We start from the raw sequence: 19,627 nt of genomic DNA, 5'->3' as shown, positions 1-19,627 counted from the left end.
TGCCAGAGTTAATTGGTATATGACAGTCAGTCAGGAATTCACTCACTTCCTTCTTGAGCTCAGGTGAGTTTCATGGCTCTGTGTGCCACACTGAGGATTGTACATTGATTGGAGGTAAGACAGACAATCTTCTGAAATGCTGAAATGTTAAAAATGTTACATAAAAGGCCATTTTAACGTTCATTAAACTTCTTGTATAAAATTCACAGTGTGAGCCTTATTTCAATTCCATTAAAATCCATCCAGTTAGTGTTACAACTCACCCCAGGAGCAGGGTAGGTTGTAACAGTGGAACGCATTATATTTGACATTACCTTACCCAATCTGTGATTGTGTATTAGATCTCTAAAGGACTGTTAGTAGACAAATAGGGGTAGCTTGTAAGATTGAGAGACCTGGAACAAACAACTACTAAGTTATAGATGCTGAAACCAAGCGTTACAACCATCCCGGTGTCCCCTACCTATAGGCTAAACATATTTCTTCCTATTTGCTTCCTATTTCTTCTCTCTCTCTTTCTCTCTCTCCCAATTCATTTCAATGGGTGCTTTATTTATCCATACATTGCCAAATTTGTTTATATAACTTTTCAATTGCAAACCAGCTAATTGTAAGAACAGTCAGAACATTTTACTTTAACCCACACAAGTTAATGTGTTGAAAATTGTTTTGATTGAAATTGATAGATTTTTTTCACTAACATGCATGGAGTGAAGAATATTTTGAATGCGTGGGTAAACTTTGACTTTTGATATTACATTTAATAGCAAACAAATTGCTCCTATACTTTTACTTGCGAGAAAGACTTGGGTAGGTCTACTTTGTCCAGCACTGCTTTTCATTATAGTCATTTATGAGAACATTTCTTTCACAGTTTCAAGATGAAAAGTTTTATTTAACAACAGCGCACAAATATCTTCAATTAATTAGATATGAAACAAAATGGACATACACTTTCTGATTATTTTCCCCCATTTTTGACATAAATGTTTTAAATAAAAAAGGTCAAGGTGGTTTCATATGAAATTTGTTTTCAGTTCAGATTTTCTTTCAAACATATACATCTGATTAAATCATTTGCATTGTAATGATCATATGTACAAAAGCAAGATAAAACACAATTTTGTCAATGTACAATAAAAGAAATTCAGTGAATGATCTGTTGTAACCTTAATTACTAACTGAACTTTATCTCCAATGAAAATACAATACTATACAATTCATGTTTCACATGTGTTCTTTATAGACTATCATCTCCGATAAAGTCAGCCCAATCCACATGGAGATTATTTAGCTATGTTTACCAACATAATTTGATAGTACATCACTGAAAACTGTCATTCACAGATAATTATATAACACGTTATTTACATGTTACTGAAAAATAAAAAGGTCCATGGTATTAAAAAAGGAAATGTGAAAAAAAAAATTGAAAAGTTAAATAAGGTTAAGTACAGATAAAAAAAAAAATACGGCATGCAATGACATCCTTCAGATTACAGTAAAAATTAAAATAAAAAATACTTTTAAATAAAGTAGTGATGGTAAGATGCCTATGACAATAACGTTAATAGGGGTGTAAGAACAACATTTTTCCAAAAAGTCCATTGAATGTAGTATTTTGTCTCTCAGGCTTGTATTAGAAAATGGTCAGTCTCCAGTTTTGTAAACATTATAATATGCCCTTGCAATGACAAGAGAAAATTCTGCATCCATGATCATAAAATCGTTTGAATTCTCAGGTGTGTTAACGGTAGGTTTTAACGTTCCGCTCATTCTCATTGTAATGCACCAGTAGGAAAAAAAGCTGCGTCAGGTCCGTTAGGCATAATAAAATTAGTGGCACTTCTCATGTATTTTTGCTTTCGAACTGACCTCATTTCCGAAGAGTCCTTTTTCAAAACTAGTAAAACGCTCTGCCGAGATCGGGCGTGGAGTTTCGACAGCTACCGCTCGAGTCGGGCGGGCAGCTGCTCCGCGCGCGGCGAGCACTGGTCCTTCCCCTAAAAGTCTCGGTCTTATAAATACTGAGGTAAAAGAAAAGGAGAATACTGAGTTGTTGGGGACATAGGTCCTGGCTTCTCTGAGTGGTTGGCGCCACTTAAGGCCTCAGGTTGGCTTCTGCCTGTAGTCTGTGATGGCCTTCCATAGCTTGCACAAGATCCCACCTCTGACCGGGAGAGAAACACAGAGGCACACTGTTATGGTACAAAAGGACAATAACGTCGTCTCACAGGATTTCTGGGTAATGAAGTCCTTCGAACGGTCCAAAATCCTAACAGTTAGCTCTTGCAGCCACTTGAGGCCGCCAAAGTGCGAAGTAAAGTATATAGGTACAAACTGGAGTGATGCTATTAGTAAAGGCAGTGTAAGCCTTTAATAAGCAATACATACCTTAATCTTAAACTCTTCAGATCCTCTCTTGTTACGTCGTGGAGGATGTCGTCCAATGTGTACTCCTCCGTCAGTATCTAGAGGCAAAGAAAAGGATGAAATGAGGACTTGGGTGTGAAATGACGCTCCTTGTGACCAATAGATGAGACTGTGTCCATACTCTAAGATGACTGAGATGTTTTTGGCTTGAGCTCTGACTGGAAACAAGCCAGATAGGTCACTCAAAGTCGCATAACGCTTCACATCAACTGTACATATATTTGTATTTATATAACATATTAATAGTACCTAAATAACCCTGCGTAAGACCTAATTGGCACATTCAATCCTTATGCGAGAGTTCACCTTCCCATAGTACCATAGCAGTAGTATGTGTGCAGTAGTATGTGTAGCAGTGTGTCAATTTGTTAAAAATGACAAATGATGTAACAGCATCTTATAAAAGCTGACATAAGGACTGAACTAGTACGAATGAATGTGCCATGTGGCTGAAGCTCTTATTCAGACATTATGAGTGTGCTACAGAATGAGACAGAGTTCATGGAAAATCGAACTGGGTTATGGATTTTGCTTCTTGGCAGACATTCTCGCAATTATTCCTAAGTGATGAGCAGTTCTCATCGTCGATGCATATTCATCAGGGAATAGAGAAACAATTAGTCACATGTGAGTCGAGCATTTCTGAACTACAAACAGGTCTACAATCACAGGACTAGAAAGACTGCCCACTCTCATATCTCAAATATGAGCATGCACTGTGTGTCCAGCTGAAAAGGTGAAAGCAGGGACTTACTCGGTCTATGGAGTCCTGGTCCGCACCGTGAAGCCTCAGCCATCTGCCCAGCTCCGGGTCTTCAAGTCTCTCTGTAGCCTGACTCCACTCTCCCACCGGGCCACCTGATGATGTAGGATTGTCTGCCAGACGAGATAATGAACAGACTCCTTCAGAAAATAAATCAGAAAGCCATGCTGTTCGCTAATGCGCTGAGTGGAAAGCTGCCTGATAGCGCTGGTCAAAAACATAAAGCCTCTTTCTGCCTGTCACGGTCATGTAAGTTATATCATCATTTTGCCCACATAATATATATTTGTAGATGAGGCCATGTTTATTGAGATTAACCACCGGAGTGCAAAACATAAAGGCTGAAACGCTACTGTGTTATTTGTTTTTTCCCCTCTTACTTCATTGTGCTATTTGTATTCATCTTTTAATGCACTTTGTAACGGTTTTGACAAATGCACTATAAATAAGGATTATGATGAGGATGATGATGATTATTATGTACACTCGCCCTGGGGGGAAAAGTAATGAAATGAAAGCGCAGACCTAAGGGCTCAGAGCGTAGCCTCAGTAGTCTGATCTCCTGTTCCCGCTCCTCCAGGACTTGTTGCAGGATGGCCTGGTATTCCCGCTCCCGCTCCAGCAGCTGCTCCAGCAGCCTGCGGCACGTGGAGCCACAGGGGGGACAGGGAGGGGGAAGGAAAACGGGACAGGCATGTTTATTTCACGTGACTGATGAATTATACGTGAACGACTAATGACTAGAAGACCCGAGCAAACGACAGGTGCTGGCTGATGAGCGAAGACATCCTAAAGCCGGGCCGCACGCGTACTGATCGCGGCTACCTGTTGGTCTCCAGCTTCATCCTGCCGAGCTCCATGCTGACGGAGCGCTGGGCGTTGTGGGACTCGTGCGAGACGGTGGAGCTGAGCGTGCTCACGCCGGACGTGGCCACGGTGTCGTCGTGCGCGGCGCCCGGCGGCGCCCGGCTCTGGTGGGCGGAGCTCCCCTCCGGCTCGCCGTCGTCGTCCACGTCCTCCTGGTCGGCCGGGTCGCTCTCCGAGGCCAGGCTGAAGTGAGGCCGCAGCTCTGAGCGCGCACACACACACACACACACACACACACACACACACACACATTGATTACATATTTGTTGTAGAATTGATCAATACTACACTGGTTGTCTGTGGAAAGCCCTGAACCTGAATTGATTCTAATGAGACATTTTGATCAGATTTCACACATGTATTCATTCTTCTTCTTCTTTTTCTTATTGCTATGTATCATATCCTGGGTTTCAATGGAGAGTTTTAGTGTCCCATGGTCTAAATGCTGTTTCAGAGGCTTTTCCACCCTGCTGAGAATAAAAATCTGGGGGAAACACTGAATGCTTGCAATTTTATTTTTATTTGTTTGGTATGACAATGGTCAAATTTAAAAGACACAGAATATCAACACAAATATAAGCTATCAGCAGCTTCAATCCAGTCCTTAATTCTGAATATCCATAAAGCCTTATCAATCAAACCCTAGACAAAAAGTTGTTACTTCATACAGTCAAAATCATGAGTTTTGGGACAGTCAGCCAAAGCAAGTCATTTTTGCAGTTGATGCATCTATGTTAGAATGAGGTTTTCACATCAAAAGTCTATTATGTTGGCCTAAATACTAAGCCATGTTAAAGCAAAGAAGCCAGCAAAACAATAATAGCTTCTTGCCTCAACAATATGATTCAAACTGGAATGCTTTGTTTGCTTCTCTGGTAAAAGCCACATAAACATCAGCAACAGCTAGTCCCCCCTAATGCTGAATGAATGGGAGTCATGCAGGCACCTGAAATATATTTAACGTTTGTATGAAGCAGTCTGCCAACCATTTAGCATTAGCGGTGACTCACATTTGCTTTATTTGCATGCCAATTAGCAGAGAACCAGACTGTGAATTTCAATTTCACCTGCTACTTAGACGACTCGACTAAGGAATAGATTGAATATCACATAGAAATCCTAAATTAGGCTTTAATTAGAAAAACAAATGGAACAATGATGTATGTCGCTCACATGAAGTGCTGAAATTTGGCTCTGAAAGCCAAACTAATCAAGATTAGTACTGCTGTTGTGTTACTTATGGAACTATTTCAGGTGAGGAACCACGTATTCATCCACTGTGCAGTGATTTTTTGCACCTTTACTTCTTATGGAAACAGGGAAAGTAGTCCCTGCTACTTCAAAACAGCGCCATATAGTGTATTTGTATCATATTTTGTGTAAATTCTTTATCAATCTCCTACACTACACTTCACCTGTGATGTAATGCTAGTTACCTAATATCACTTAACACAGTGTATGCTTAAGTGTTAGCGTGGAGCACCAGAGCCAATCATCTACCAGGGACACATGTATGAGTTTAGTGTTTTTGTTTTCATCACTTTATCTGTGTATTGCTCTAAGAAGCTGTTGTTGTGATTGCACTGGCTTCTCTCAGGGCAAAAAGTCCTAGTCCTAGTCCTGTGTTTAGCAGGCGACCGGTGCTTCCCCGGGGGGGGGACGGAGATAACCCGTTTAGAAGCGCTCTGCTGGAGACTCTGCTGATGTTACCTGGCACCAGGATGGTGATGGCCGTCTGCACGGCTTTGCGGATGATGTTGTCCAGCGCGAACATCCAGTGGGGCTTGATGTTGTGGTTCCGCAGCACTTTGTTTACCTGGAGACGCCGGGAGGAGGACGTGCATGTTCAGAAACACGTGACAGACGGACGGAGAAAGAGGAAGAGACACGCACACACACACACACACACACACACACATATACTATAAGCAGAAACCTTCACTGACGGTATATCAGAAAGACAGGGGACTGCCTCCATCCATGCAAAATCACATATGAACATGCATGACTTAATTCAGCAGCTTTTTCTTCATGTTCTGACAGTTTTCTAAAGTATTATATATGGCATGAATTCTTGAATGTTCATACTGCACGCTCTCTAAAAAGTGCAGAGTTAAAAAAAAACAACCCAGATTTGACCACAGGGCTGGTTTATCTCATTTAAGGCCAGCAGGTGGCATTAGCGCTCCACATTCTCGGGAGGTTACGCAATACCCATTCCACAAATAAAAACAACCACTCACTCGTGTTATTTCATCTGCATAATTGCATTTTTGAGGCAGAGAGCAGGTCAGCCTATTTACACAATGTGCAATTACGCCTGACAGATTCCTCTTTTATTGCCTCACTTAAAGGTTAGAAGTATTTCACAGCCATTTGTCTGATCTGTGTGTTGAAACAGCGGCAACATGACAGCCTGCTCCAGATTACAGCTCATGCAAAATGACATCAATAACACTTAAGTCTTCGGAGCCTATGCTTAATGCAGAGGCAATAACCACCTCTGCTTACCAACAGCAGATGAATGGTGTGCGGGAAATCTCAGAGACAATACATTACGGGAACAGTAGAGTGGGAAATGACCGGCTTATGAAGCAAATTTTGGCCTTGAATGAAAGCTGTAAATTGACAGTTTGTGCGTTTGCCAATGCGGCATTTTAGAATTTGATCCTCAAGTAAACTGATTACTCTAAAAATGGAATTGCAGTGTCGCCTACTGTAACGTTGAATGACTAAACAGAATTCATTACTTACGGCATCCTGGAAGCCAAACAGCACGACCTGCAGCTGGCTGATGGCGCTGCTGTCGAAGTCCAGCTCCAGCTTGAGCTGGGACAGCGTGCTGGCGATGATCTTCCTGTCCGCCATGCGAACGAAGTCGGCCAGACTGACCACGAGGGTGGAGATGTGCTGATGCCTCAGCCGCGTCTCCTCCGAGCCCTGGAAGGGTTGGAGGGAAGGGAGATGGGTTTCAGATTTGAGACTGCAGAAGCGTTCTTGTGCCAATCTATCTATCTGTATCCCTCCCTTCTTCCGGGTGGCTCTTCCCCAACCGACCTGCGTGAGGGCCTCCATCAGGTTGGCCACCACCTTGTCGCGGTCCTCGGTCAGGATGTGGTGCAGGGTGGCTCGCCTCTCGCTGTCCTTCCTCAGCATGAAGAAGCCCGAGTCCTTCTCGTCGGGAGACGGAGGGGCGCTGTGGTCCTCGAAGTTCTCCACTGGAATGCTGGGTCGACAAGAAAAACACAGAGAAGGAATTTATGTGGCCAAGTATCCAGTGTTTTCCCCAGGATAGTATTCTTGTCAGGGTGGAAAAGCCTCTGAAACAGCATTTGGACCATGGGACACTAAAACTCTCCTTTGAAAACCAGGATAACAACATCAACAAGAATAATAATAATAATATTTTCATCCATACTTAATGTGTGCTGCATTAGAATCAGTTCAGGTTCAGGTTAGTCTTGATCAATGCTACAATAAATATGTAATCAGTCAAACTGCATCATATCCATCATATCAGAGGAGGACCACACTGACTGGATCATATCAGATTTCTAATAAAAGGCCAATATCCAGTATATCGGTCTAACCCTAGTCATCATACCTGAGGAAGAGCGACCTGGGCCCCTTGACGTCCCTCTCGCTGTAGCACTTGGTGCTGGGCTTGAAGATGAAGGGGTTGGTGTTGAGGTCGTTGTCGGGGGAGACGGAGCCGTACTCGCTGCTGCTGCTGGTGTCCTCCACCACCACCGGCACCGGCAGGGAGATGCTGCGCAGGTACTCTGTAGATAAAATAAGACGGAGCCTTAATTGTCCCTGTGGGGAAACTAAAACTAAAACTATGAAACATATGAATAGCAGTGTGTATGCAGAGTGCAGGTTTTTGTTTGATGGTTTTGGTTAAAGTTTTCATTATATTCTCGGTTCTGGATACTACATTCTGTTATTTGCACTGATTTTGTCCAAATCGAAATCCACCTTGCCGACCTGTGGTTCTCAAAATGGGGTGCAGGCACCTCCATGAGTCCTTGAGGGGCTTCTAGGTGGTCCCCCAGTCTTTTCATTCATTTGAATATGGGACAGTGGAGGGGGGGGGGGGGGGGTGACATAGAAATGTCCATTTTAATCACAAAAATTCTTCTCAAATGCGGATCCCACAGAGAAAATTGTCTTAAATGGCCTACTTTGGGAACCCCTGGTGTGAAAAAGATTGCCTCAAGCTGCTGCTATTACATCATCTTGTTTAGGGATAACAGCTATATCTGACGTTATCTGGCGGCAAAACTATAGTGTATAAATAGTGGAAAAAGGGCTGATAAAGACATTCAGGCATTCAGTATAAGTCATGGGGCACAATATCTATTTTAAGTACATGGAAAGGGCAGAGTCGTGCTAAGGCAGGTGGCAACAGCAGAAAAAAAACGAAAACTGTAGCCTAGATACTCCTCAGTGAAGCAGGCTGATGTTACTTGGAAGTGACATGGTTTATGAAGGAGTCCCTCTAGTGGTAAAAGCGTCTGGAATAATAGTGCAGAAAGCCAATGCGACTCACCTGACCCCGGTGTCAGAGCTGGGGAAGAAAAAAAAAAAGATATTTCCATCAGCAGTTAACACAGAGCAAACCTCTAGAAAGCATGACAACGTGATTAGCATGAGGACCTAATGAAACAAGTATGCAACGGAGCACGAGTTCTTCGACTTTTTTTTTTTTTTTTTAGCTGGGGAAGTTTAGTTTTAGTTTTGCTCTGATGCCAAGACTCTAGGAAATATAAAGGAGAAACCAAGCAGAAGTGAGCCTATTTTCGGACTCCAGACAATGAAAAGTTAGGGCGTGTTCACACTATTCTGCTTTTTTTTAGAGAAGAAACGCTGTTTCACACACATTTTGTGCTGATTATAAAAAGCGGGTGGCACAATGTTCTTGATCTAGTCCCAGAAGGAGTAGCTGCAGTGGCTGCCACTATCAGCAAACATTACTCAGGTACAACTCTCAGACACTACTCCCACCGTCAAACCACGCCTCTTCTTCAATGTGACTGCTGATCCTCGCCATGTGTGCTCCGCTAAAAAGTCAAAGTCTTCTCCACTTCAGAAATCAAAGTCAGGTGCGGTGCTTTTTGCCCCCAAAGGAGCTGCTTTCTGTCCACCTTGCAGCTCTTCCCCACTGACCTTAATATAAATCAGTGGGTGGCAGTTTGAAAAAAGCAGAATAGTGTGAACATATCCAGTAACATCTTGAATTGTTGAACCCACCCGTGAAGCTGCTCTTGCCCTTCTTCTTGCGGCTGGTGACGGTGAGGAACTCGTCGGTGAGCAGGTCCAGGGCGGTGGCGCGGCGGTCCGGGTCGGGCTCGAAGCAGCGCAGGATGAAGGCCTTGGCCTCCAGCGACATGGACTCCGGGATCTCCGGGTGGATCTTGAACATGCCCACCTGCGGACAACGGAGACACATGGATTGTCCTTAAACCCTAACCCTAAAGACGAGACTCCTGAACAGCACGCGACCCTCGTGAGCTCGGGACCGTCCTCCCTTCAAGGCAAACGGTTATTAACTGAGGAGGCGGCTTTGCGTGAAGCGATAGCGTTTATCTGTGAGTCTGTGCGTGGAGGCCTGCCTGCCTGAGGCCCGGGGCCGCAGCTGAGAGCAGGAGGTTCAAAGTTCAAGCGCGAGCCTCGGTTGACAATAAGAGCCCTAGAAATTCCTGCCGCTGCCGTTGAGGAATGTTGACTTAAGATTAGGAAGGAGATGCCCCTCCCTCGAGACATTCCACAAGGATGAGTGAAGACTATACCAAGACTTTGTTACACTGTTTGGAAAATCAGCATGCTGCAGAGATATAGCGATGATGCGATTGTCCTTGCATTATTGATTTTTCTATAATCATTGTGCAGAATTATATGAGATTATGAGAAGATCCCAGTTTCATTTTCTTATGTTTTGTTTGCTACAAGGTAAGCGTTATCGGTTTGGTAAAGGCATACAGTAACACAATCCTCCATGTCTGCATTCACAGCTATTTAGTTCAATTACATTGTATGGAAAATTCCATGGTTCAGGGCTTTGACACGAGGGGTAAAATGCTTTCCAGACCACCCTTTAAGATCAGCACCGTCCTTAATAGGTTACATATGGTTAAGAACAATATTTCATTTATGTTGGAGCACTTTACAATTCCACCCAAAGCAAATACACATGGTAAGAGAGGTGGGTAAAGACAGACACGTGCACGCAGGAACTGGAAAAATACACAACCGTGCACGTCTGCCACTGCGTTCTCTCTGTGAGCCGCACATCTGCATGTTTGTGTTCAAACAAATGCTCCCGCACGGACAGTATTTACAGTTTCTACTGATGATGATCACGTTACAACAATGCAGGTGGTGACACAATGCAGGTGTATAAAGGCTGAATCATGGCTTTACTTCCCAGAAAAACAGGTTGACAGATTTGCATGGCATCTTTCCAATGTACTTAGCCAGGGCACAGTAATGTTTCTTTTTTTAAAGCAGATAGTGAACATAAGGCAGTAAATGAACTGAAGTCAATGAACTAAATGTCTGTGTACACATTTACAATGCAAATCTGGCAAGTCAGACCTGTGGAAGCCTTATGCAGCACGCACCAGCTGCTAGTAGCTCACTCAGGCTTCCATGGTGTCGGTCCAACCACGGGTTAGGTTGAGGGGGGATAAAAACGGGATGCTATAGATTAGGGCTGCAACTAATGATTATTTTCATTATTGATTAATCGATTAGATATTTTTTTTTGATTAATCGATTCACCATTTAGTCTATAAAATATAAAAAACAATGACAAATGCCCATCATACGTTACCAGAGCCCAAAGTGATTCTTAAAATTGCTTACTTAGCCTGACCAGCAGCCAAAAAAACCCTAAAGTATTCATTTTATCCTACTATAAAATGAGGAAAACTGTCTGTCTGTCTGCATCCATTTTGCTCCTCGATGGGTTGGCCAATCAATCTGAAACTGCACATGGGCATTGAGCATTGGCATAGGGACTGACGAAGCTGAATTTTCCATTTTCCCAAATTTACGCTGTTTATGCGCATTTTTGGCAAGTTGTGGCACGCGCATCCCTGGGTATGGACTAGTAATGATAAGAAACAGAGAAAAGCAGCAAATCTTAGCATTTGTGAATCTGTAACCAGCAAATGTTTGGTGTTTTTACTGATAAATGACTAAAATGATTAATCAAAATCAAAATGATAACAGATTAATTTTCTGTCTATGGACTAATCACATAATTGACTAATCGTTGAGCATTACAAAATCAGCATTACTTGCTTTACAAATCTCCTAGCAACCACAGCTGGCGCCATCTCGGAGGTCCAGTGGAGAATCGGCTGTGCGCAAATAATAGCTAAATATGTATAATGACCGGACAATGAAAAGAGAGATAGATGAAAAGATTGTGGTGCTGTGAATGTAGGTCAAGTCAGTGAATGGTCGAATAGATTTTTTCAAAATAAAGGTTGCTGTGACACAGTAAACTGTCTTGTCTTTAGCCCTAGTCTCTACTCCTGTTGGTTTTAAATGTCCTGTTTTAAAGGAGATGTGAAGCGACTGCAATAATACTCACCTGCCTCCCATCCTGCCTGCTAGAATTAAACAAATCACCCACTGGGTGACCTCTGCTCTCTCTCACCTTGAACATGGCGGCTTGCGGCTCCCCCAGCTCATAGAAGGGCGGCTTCCCAGTTGCCATCTCGATGATGGTGCACCCAAGGGACCAGATGTCCGCTGGCTTGCCATAGCCCCGAGGCCCCTTGTCTATAATTTCAGGGGCCATGTACTGTAGTGTGCCTGAAAAACAATAAAACAGCATGAAAATACAATATATAGATAGATAGATATCCCTTTATTCTCAAGGCTTAGATAAAAAGTTCACATAATACATTAAGAATGATAAAATATTTTACAATGGCAGTCCTTCAGGCAGCATGGGGGCACTTTAGCTCTTCCTGCATTGTGAAGGGGCTCGTACTCTCTTTTGCTTTTTGTGGCCTATTTTCTCTCTCTCCGCTCTAAATGCATGAATAAAGGCTGGAATAATCCTTGCAGATGACCTGTGAGGTGACGGACCAGGCATTGTAGTGTAGCACAATGATAATACTAAACTTTACTTGAATAACACTTCAAAACCAAGGTTACAAAGAGCTTCACAGTCAGGGAAGTCGAAAAATGTACAAAGCACATAAAAGAGACACACTGATGTAAAATACATAGAAACTAACATCATGGCTAATTACAAGTCGCTCCTGTTCTGTATAAATGAGGTGATGACACAATTCTTGTAAGTGACCAATCAGATTATAAGAGGTTTAACGGGGCTCAGGGATTCGTGGGAGCAATATTGAAAAGCCTCTCTGTGACGTTAGGTAACACAGCACAGTACAAAGTAACATTTCCTATTGAAAGGACTCTTTTGTTCTAATAATAGCCGGCTGTCGATTTGCTAGTCTGCTGTGCTAAAACGGGCGGTGACACGTTTATAGCGAGCCTGGGCTATAAAAAGGAAAAGCACCGTTTCCTGAGAGAGCTCCGCCGCTCAGGTACCCGTCTGCTCCAATCGGCTGTCAAGACGCTCCAAACTAAGAGGTTAAGCCGAGCCGCCATTGGCCGACCGCCGCGCCGACATCACTCCGGCAACAACCTGCCTGATCTGACCGCAGGCTCGTGCCAAAGCCCGGCGCTCTGAATAGCAACAGCAGGTTATTCTCAGAGGTATCGCTTACAGGCTGGTGAGCCCAGACTGGATTACTCCTCCAGCCACAAACAGACACAGGCATCGTCTCTATGGGGTTACCTCACTGACCGGCACAAGAATGTATGGTGACATGGGGCTGAAGTATAGTATATTGTACTTCCTGTTATGAAACGTTCTCTTCTAGGGATTTCCAGGGATTTAACAGGCTTTCTTTGGGAGTTTGCATGTAAAAAGAGAGGGGAGGGGTTCTTGATTACACCAACAATACACTCAGTCAGTGCGTACCAGTGAAAGTCTCGGTGCAGGGGTTGATCCCCGCCAGCCTCTTGGATGTGCCAAAATCGGATATCTTCAGCACGCCGCTGTAGGTGTTGATGAGAACGTTATCGCCCTGCGGACAGAGAGGAAATTCCGTGAGAAAAGCGACACCGTTCCCTAACCCCCTCGGTCCTGGAGCCTCGATGGCCGCGCGATAACGTCAGGTATATCCTCGGGAGCTAGAAATGACGGAGCACAAACAGCCGGTTACAACACGGCGTGTGGGAGGACCAAAACAAGGTGATTAACATTTACCTGAAGGGCCGCTGACGCCGCTTATATGACCGCACCGTTAAATCGGGCGGAACCGCGTGTCGTGGGGAAGAGTCTACTGACCACTTTCTGTGATGGGGATGTAATCAGTGTGGTTTATGACTGAGACAAAAGACGGGAGGGCCTCTTACCTAAGGTTAAGGGGAAGTCATCATTACTGTCCAAAGCTAAAGAGCCCTAAAGGAAAAAAGGTCCAAGCAGCAGCAAATCACATTCGCTGACTCACAGAGAGACACAGGGAAGTTTTCAGCCTGGTTATTGCTAAAAAAAACAAAAAAAACAATGAATGGGTGCCAACAGGGAATTTCCTTGAGTGTACAAAAGACAGAAACTGTCATCTTGCCATGCAAGCATTACACTGTTCCTCTTTTGATTTTTTACTGTTTTTTTTGTCTCCATCTTTGGTGCTCAGCACTCATTGCTGTGGTGTTTCCGCACTGCACTTCCCAGAGATCACCTGTCAATAAAACAGTGTGGGTGGAGCTTGAATTTTCTGTCGATGCAGTTTGAGTTTCTCTTCTTTGTCTGTTCAGTCATGGTGGCTATCGCTGCTCATGCTAACTACCCAGTTCTTCTTCTTCTGTTTATTCCGAACAAACCGGAAACATAAAACGCATCACTTCCTCTGCGCCGGAGGATTTTTTCCAGGAAAGAGCTATCAGACACCGGCTGTTCAGAACAGCAAATGTACAAGCATTCTTAAACTGGTGCAAACACACAATAACGCAATGAAGCAAACAAAAGCCTCCAGACGAGGAGAAACAGTCTAATAACTTCTCTTGCGTCACCTTGATGTCTCTGTGTGCGATCTGGTTGTCGTGCAGGTATTTGAGTCCCTCCAGGATCTGCCGCGTGTAGAAGCCGATGGTGGGCTCGTTGTTTTTCAGAGGGCCCCACTTGGACCGGAGCAGCGCCGACAGACTCCCTGGACACCACAGGACAAAGCACAACAACAATCAATATATGACTTGCTTTATTTGTCTTGTGATTAGCGGCTAGTAGTGCATTTACACAATTATTCATAAGTCATAAATGTCAGAAATAGGGCGCAAAATGCAACATACATGTGCCTGTATGTGGATTTCATGCATCTACTCAAATTAAAACTGGAAGTACAGTATACCACAGTACATATTGCAGTAGTACAGTTCCAGAATGCTATGTATCCATTTTTGTATTAATAAAAAAAAATCAGAAAAATCAATTAAACAAGTAAGAAATATAAAAAGCAAGGCAAGAGTCTTAAAAGGATGGTGATACAGATTGAGCCAGCCAAGGACTTAAACGCTACCATCCTTGAAGAGAGTGCCATGATTCCTATTCATGTTGCGCTCTGAATCATTTTGTAAGAGTATGTGACACTCATTTCAAGTGGTGTAGATCTCATTTCTGAACCCAACGCTTCACTTGTGTCGTCGCGGCTCCCTCACCTCCAGGCACCTGCTCCATGAAGATCTTGATGAAGCCGTTCTCGCTGATGGAGCCCAGGTACTGGACGATGTTCTTGTGCTTCAGGTGCTTGTGGAGGGCGATCTCCTCGTGCAGCGGCTGGGAGTACCTGGGTTAAGAAAACATGGATGATCCGGATGCCAGTGCTGGATTTCGGACTGATACAAGACTAAAAGAGAGAGTAGGGGAGACTTTCCCTAATGCTAAAAGATAGACACTTATCTCTCTTTGTTACTGCTACACATACCGATTTTTTGTCTGCATTTTGTGGATTGTTATTCTGTCCTGTTTTTGATGAATTCATCAAGGCTTTAAGGTTACTGGTCTGAATTCAGATTGTGGTTGAGTCTCTTAAGTGCATTCATTCATTTTCACTTGTGCAGGATGAAAACAAGTGGCTGCGACTTGAGGTTAGCTGAGGATGTATTGAAAAATGAATGTAGCTAAATTTGTAACAGAATTTATGATTTATTGTCTGTATTGCACAATACCTGCGGCAAACATACAAAATGCCTGTTCTGAAATCATTATACCTTTAAATATACTACTTCTACCAAAAACACTAAAACTAGAAATGAAGCTAAATAAAAACTAAGTGAATACTAAACATTCATAAAAAAAATAAATAAAAAAAAATTAAAACCCACACTCAAAATTAGCTAAAATTAAACTGAAATAAAACATTGAAAACTATATAAAAACAAGTGAAAAATCCCAAACCATAATAACCCTGATCCCAAACTAATGGTCCAGGTCTATATTGTTCAGTAAAAGTAACTCGGTATCACCTTACACTTTAGATGTAACATATTTTTTCCACTTCAAAAAAACCCCCCAACTAATTTAGTACTCTGAGTTGGTGCTGGCCGTGAAAAAGTGGTATCAAAAAGTGAAAAAGTATCAGGCGGTCTCGGCTAAGAGACACTAGGAGAGAGATACAGGGCTTGGGGAGATGTCACTGTAACTCTGTGTCGGCTGCCTCTTTCCTCAAAGTGACATATCAAAGTCCAGAGGATGGGAACGAGCACCGGATGGATACTGACAACATGTCCGTCTACGGCACCTTCCAAGACTGATTTAACAAAGCTCCATCTTAATGTCTGACCTCTGCACGCTGAAAGCACGCCTGTCAGCCATTTCTACACATTTCTACGTGAATCAGACCCTCTCTCTCTCCCCCCGTCTTGAGCTTTCTGAATTATTCACACCAAGTAGTCTGTGAAAGAGTCTCGTAATTAGAGATGAGGGGGGGGGACCGAGTGACTTCGCGTCGAGTCGTTCAGGCGGATACGAGTCGACAGGAAGCCAGCGCCGGAGCTCGCCGTTCATCTGTCAATCACAGTGTCACTCCGCGGAGAGAGGCACTTTGCTTAATTATGCTCTAGGCACTATAGGGCTGGGTAAAATGGGGAATTAACAGCTCAGGCACCTGTTGTTATTCAGCCCGTAATTTCAGCTTTCTACAGGGATATAAAAGCTAAAACAAATCCAAAAAAAAAACCCAGTTATGAATGCATAACGTATCTACATGTATATGTGTATATTTTTGAAGGTCGATACTGGTATTTTCGGATGGGAGCTTCCGACAGCCAATATTTTGTGCCAATACTCAGTAGCTTTAAATTTGACCATTTTCATGCCTAAAAATTCCCAATCTTGACAAGTATTCAGTGTCCCCAGAATTCTATTTCTGGCAGGGAAAAGCCTGTGAAACATATTTGGGCCATGGGACACTAAAACTCTCCATTGAAACGAAGAATAATATACTACTACTACTACTACTACTACTACTACTACTACTACTACTACTACTACTACTACCCATTGAAACCAAGGATAATATACTACTACTACTACTACTACTACTACTACTACTCTCCATTGAAACCAAGGATAATATACTACTACTACTACTACTACTACTACTACTACTACTACTACTACTACTACTACTACTCTCTATTGAAACCAAGGATAATATACTACTACTACTACTACTACTACTCTCCATTGAAACCAAGGATAATATACTACTACTACTACTACTACTACTCTCCATTGAAACCAAGGATAATATACTACTACTACTACTACTACTACTCTCCATTGAAACCAAGGATAATATACTACTACTACTACTACTACTACTACTACTACTATCTATTGAAACCAAGGATAATATACTACTACTACTACTACTACTACTACTACTACTACTAATTCACTCATGTGGAATCTGATATAAATGTCACATCAGAATCAATTCAGGTGAAGTTCTTCCCGTAGACAACCAGTGTATTATTGATCAATTCTACAGTAAATATATACTCAGTGAAACTGCATCATATCCTTCATATCAGAGGTGGACGACACTGACAGGCCAGTATCAGAATTTTACCTAAAAGCCAACATCAGCCCCATATATACTGAGAAAGCGACACATCGGCCTAACCCTAGAATGTGAACAGAATTCCACAGAGAACAGGCAAAAATGCTTCAATGCTTCTATTGTGCGAACACTTGGGACTGCAGCGTGAGCCTTCCGGTGTGTGTGAAGCTGAACACCAAACACCAAACACGGCGGCCTTTTCGGTTTGAGAGATATACTCACCGGCTGTCTCGCTCGGGGATCTCTTTGATGGCCAGGCGGACCTGGTTGCTGAGGTCGCGGCCTGCGTACACCACTCCGAACGTGCCTTTCCCCAGCACCACCCGCTCTCCGTGCTCGTCGTACTCATAGTCGTACTGCGGAGGCAAGGGCGGCGAGCACACAGTCATTTCAGCGGTTCCACAGGACATTTGATATTTAAAAGCGTTAAAATCTTATCACTCACAATATATAATTAGGCCTGGGCTGACATTTGATATTGAATGTTGAGATATTTGTGAAATATCGCGATATTTTCCACGAATATCGATCGAAATGTAATTCTCTGGAATACTCAAACTCATTCATGTAATCTTCAATCTTATTCATGATTGCTTTTGGCTACTTAGGGCTTACTTTTCTTCCTGAATCAATAGAATACACAGTTAAATGAGCAATTTATTCAAATTCACAGACTGGAATTCGAATAGCCCTGTAAAACAGACATCAACCATTATATTAAGATGTGTGAAACGACTTCAGAGTCTCTAATCTCACAATAGAAATGGATTTTTTTTAGGATTATTGTTACCATGCTTTGTAATCACGCCGCTGTAATCCTGTTACATCTGTTCCCCCGGCCTTGAGAGAGCCCCGGGGACAAAAGGTCCGGTCGTTTTTACTTTTCTCCACTGAGACTGTCGGATTAGTGTTTTGCGGAAAGCGAGGGCGACTAACTCGGCGGGTTTAGGACGGGCGAGGCTGACGAGGCCCGCCACAGATCAAACATCAGACACAACGCCGACGGCTGTCTGAGAGAAACCTGTTGGACATCTGATCCGTGCCACGCAGCTGACTGAAAGAGGGTGTGTCAGTGTTTTGGGTAATTAGTCTTTCTTTTTTCCCCCCGAGGCTCCGCAGGGGGAAGGCAGGTGAACGCAGCGGCAGGTGTTTTTGTCCTGCTCCGTCCTCTGGCGCTTTCTGTTGCAAAGCAGACAGCAGAAGTCCAGGCCAATGTGGAAGTGGAATTTTTTTATTTGTAAAAATTCTGCAATAAATAGCGATGGAAATGCATCTATCGAATAAATACTGCCCTAGGTTTGGCATGATCGGCCCGACAAATGGTTCAATCTCACTTCAAAAGTGGCTTTGGACATCTTGAAACGTCTGGATACCTTTGTTTTCTTTGTTGTCTTTGGATGAAAGTGTGAAATATGGCAAACATCAGCGGACACTAAAAACTTGTCCAATACTAATTATTTCTTCAAAGACGCTTTCCGTTTCTTTCTGGTGGATGAGGTTTTTTTTTTTTAACATTTAGCAAGCCTAGTTTGTCTAGTAGTTGATGGGAACACACGTAATTCACATTTTATTTTCTGCGACATTTCAAAAGAAAGCTCAAATTCTCTTGAGAGTTGGATGGAAACATAGCTAAAGTGAATTTGAAGAGGACTAATGGGACTCCAGGGAGACTCCAATAAAAGCGCCCACCTCAGGTTTTTGTTCCCGACATGATAAGACCGTTTAGAGCTCCAATCTGTAATTGCAGTATGGAGTCCTGATGTTGAGGAGCCGGTTCCTCATTAATGCTGATTAACTGCACGGAAGACATGTTTTCACTCTGAAACTAATTGGCTGAGCCTTTGATATAAAGGCTCACACTACGTGACAGAATCACTCCATTTACTTTGTTCGAGTACAATAAATGTACATTAATATATATTATTGACATTGGCGCAGAGAAATATCAACAAATTATACTCAGTAGATACAGATACAAGTACAACAAGACCTCAAACAGTGTAGGGGAGAAAGGGGTAAGTTGAGCCTGTGGGTAAGATGAGTGACCCCTTGTATCTAGGCAGACACATACAAAATTAATCATGTAATCACAGATTTAGGAAGAGTAATTTCTCTGAATCTGTGATGGAGGAGAGCACATGGAGAAAGTGGTAAGTGTCAAATGATTTCATCACTGTTGAAAATGCCATGGTTCTTGTATGTAAGTGAAAGTAGATACATTTGAGGCTTTATTAAATATGAATTTAAAGCGTTGTAAGAAACAATATAAGGTAGCGAACTTAGAATAACTGTGGGACTGAGTTGCTGTGTGAACAATTTTGTCAAAACGGTGGTTGTGGGGTAAAATGTGCCACTAGCCCTAGGGCAAGTTGAGAAAATAATTTATTTTCTATGGATACCCAGC

The 19,627-nt window shown here is 42.9% G+C and overlaps 1 protein-coding gene across 1 annotated transcript in view; it reads right to left on the bottom strand.

Moving 5' to 3' along the window:
• Positions 1-955: 955 nt before the first annotated feature.
• The window catches only part of map3k5 (mitogen-activated protein kinase kinase kinase 5), a 55,448-nt gene continuing 36,776 nt past the window's right edge, over positions 956-19,627 (bottom strand). The window contains exons 15-30 of the mRNA XM_071524638.1: positions 17,446-17,579; positions 14,816-14,943; positions 14,174-14,310; positions 13,080-13,185; positions 11,733-11,890; positions 9,317-9,494; positions 8,616-8,633; positions 7,668-7,845; positions 7,121-7,289; positions 6,818-7,003; positions 5,774-5,879; positions 4,022-4,265; positions 3,722-3,834; positions 3,188-3,309; positions 2,395-2,471; positions 956-2,170 (exon numbers count right to left, since the gene is read on the bottom strand). Of these exons, the coding sequence (XP_071380739.1) occupies positions 2,110-2,170; positions 2,395-2,471; positions 3,188-3,309; positions 3,722-3,834; positions 4,022-4,265; positions 5,774-5,879; positions 6,818-7,003; positions 7,121-7,289; positions 7,668-7,845; positions 8,616-8,633; positions 9,317-9,494; positions 11,733-11,890; positions 13,080-13,185; positions 14,174-14,310; positions 14,816-14,943; positions 17,446-17,579 (2,115 nt within the window). The 3' untranslated portion in view covers positions 956-2,109. The remainder of the gene's footprint in view (positions 2,171-2,394; positions 2,472-3,187; positions 3,310-3,721; positions 3,835-4,021; positions 4,266-5,773; positions 5,880-6,817; positions 7,004-7,120; positions 7,290-7,667; positions 7,846-8,615; positions 8,634-9,316; positions 9,495-11,732; positions 11,891-13,079; positions 13,186-14,173; positions 14,311-14,815; positions 14,944-17,445; positions 17,580-19,627) is intronic.

The sequence above is a fragment of the Centroberyx affinis genome, unplaced genomic scaffold (genome assembly GCF_046629955.1).
Source record: "Centroberyx affinis isolate AG114_WGS23_722 - 3 ecotype Tasmania unplaced genomic scaffold, CSIRO-AGI_Caff_v1 ptg001215l_1, whole genome shotgun sequence".
NCBI lineage: Eukaryota > Metazoa > Chordata > Actinopteri > Beryciformes > Berycidae > Centroberyx > Centroberyx affinis.
Note: the sequence above shows the minus strand (reverse complement) of the source record. Positions and strands in the feature narration are given on the sequence as shown.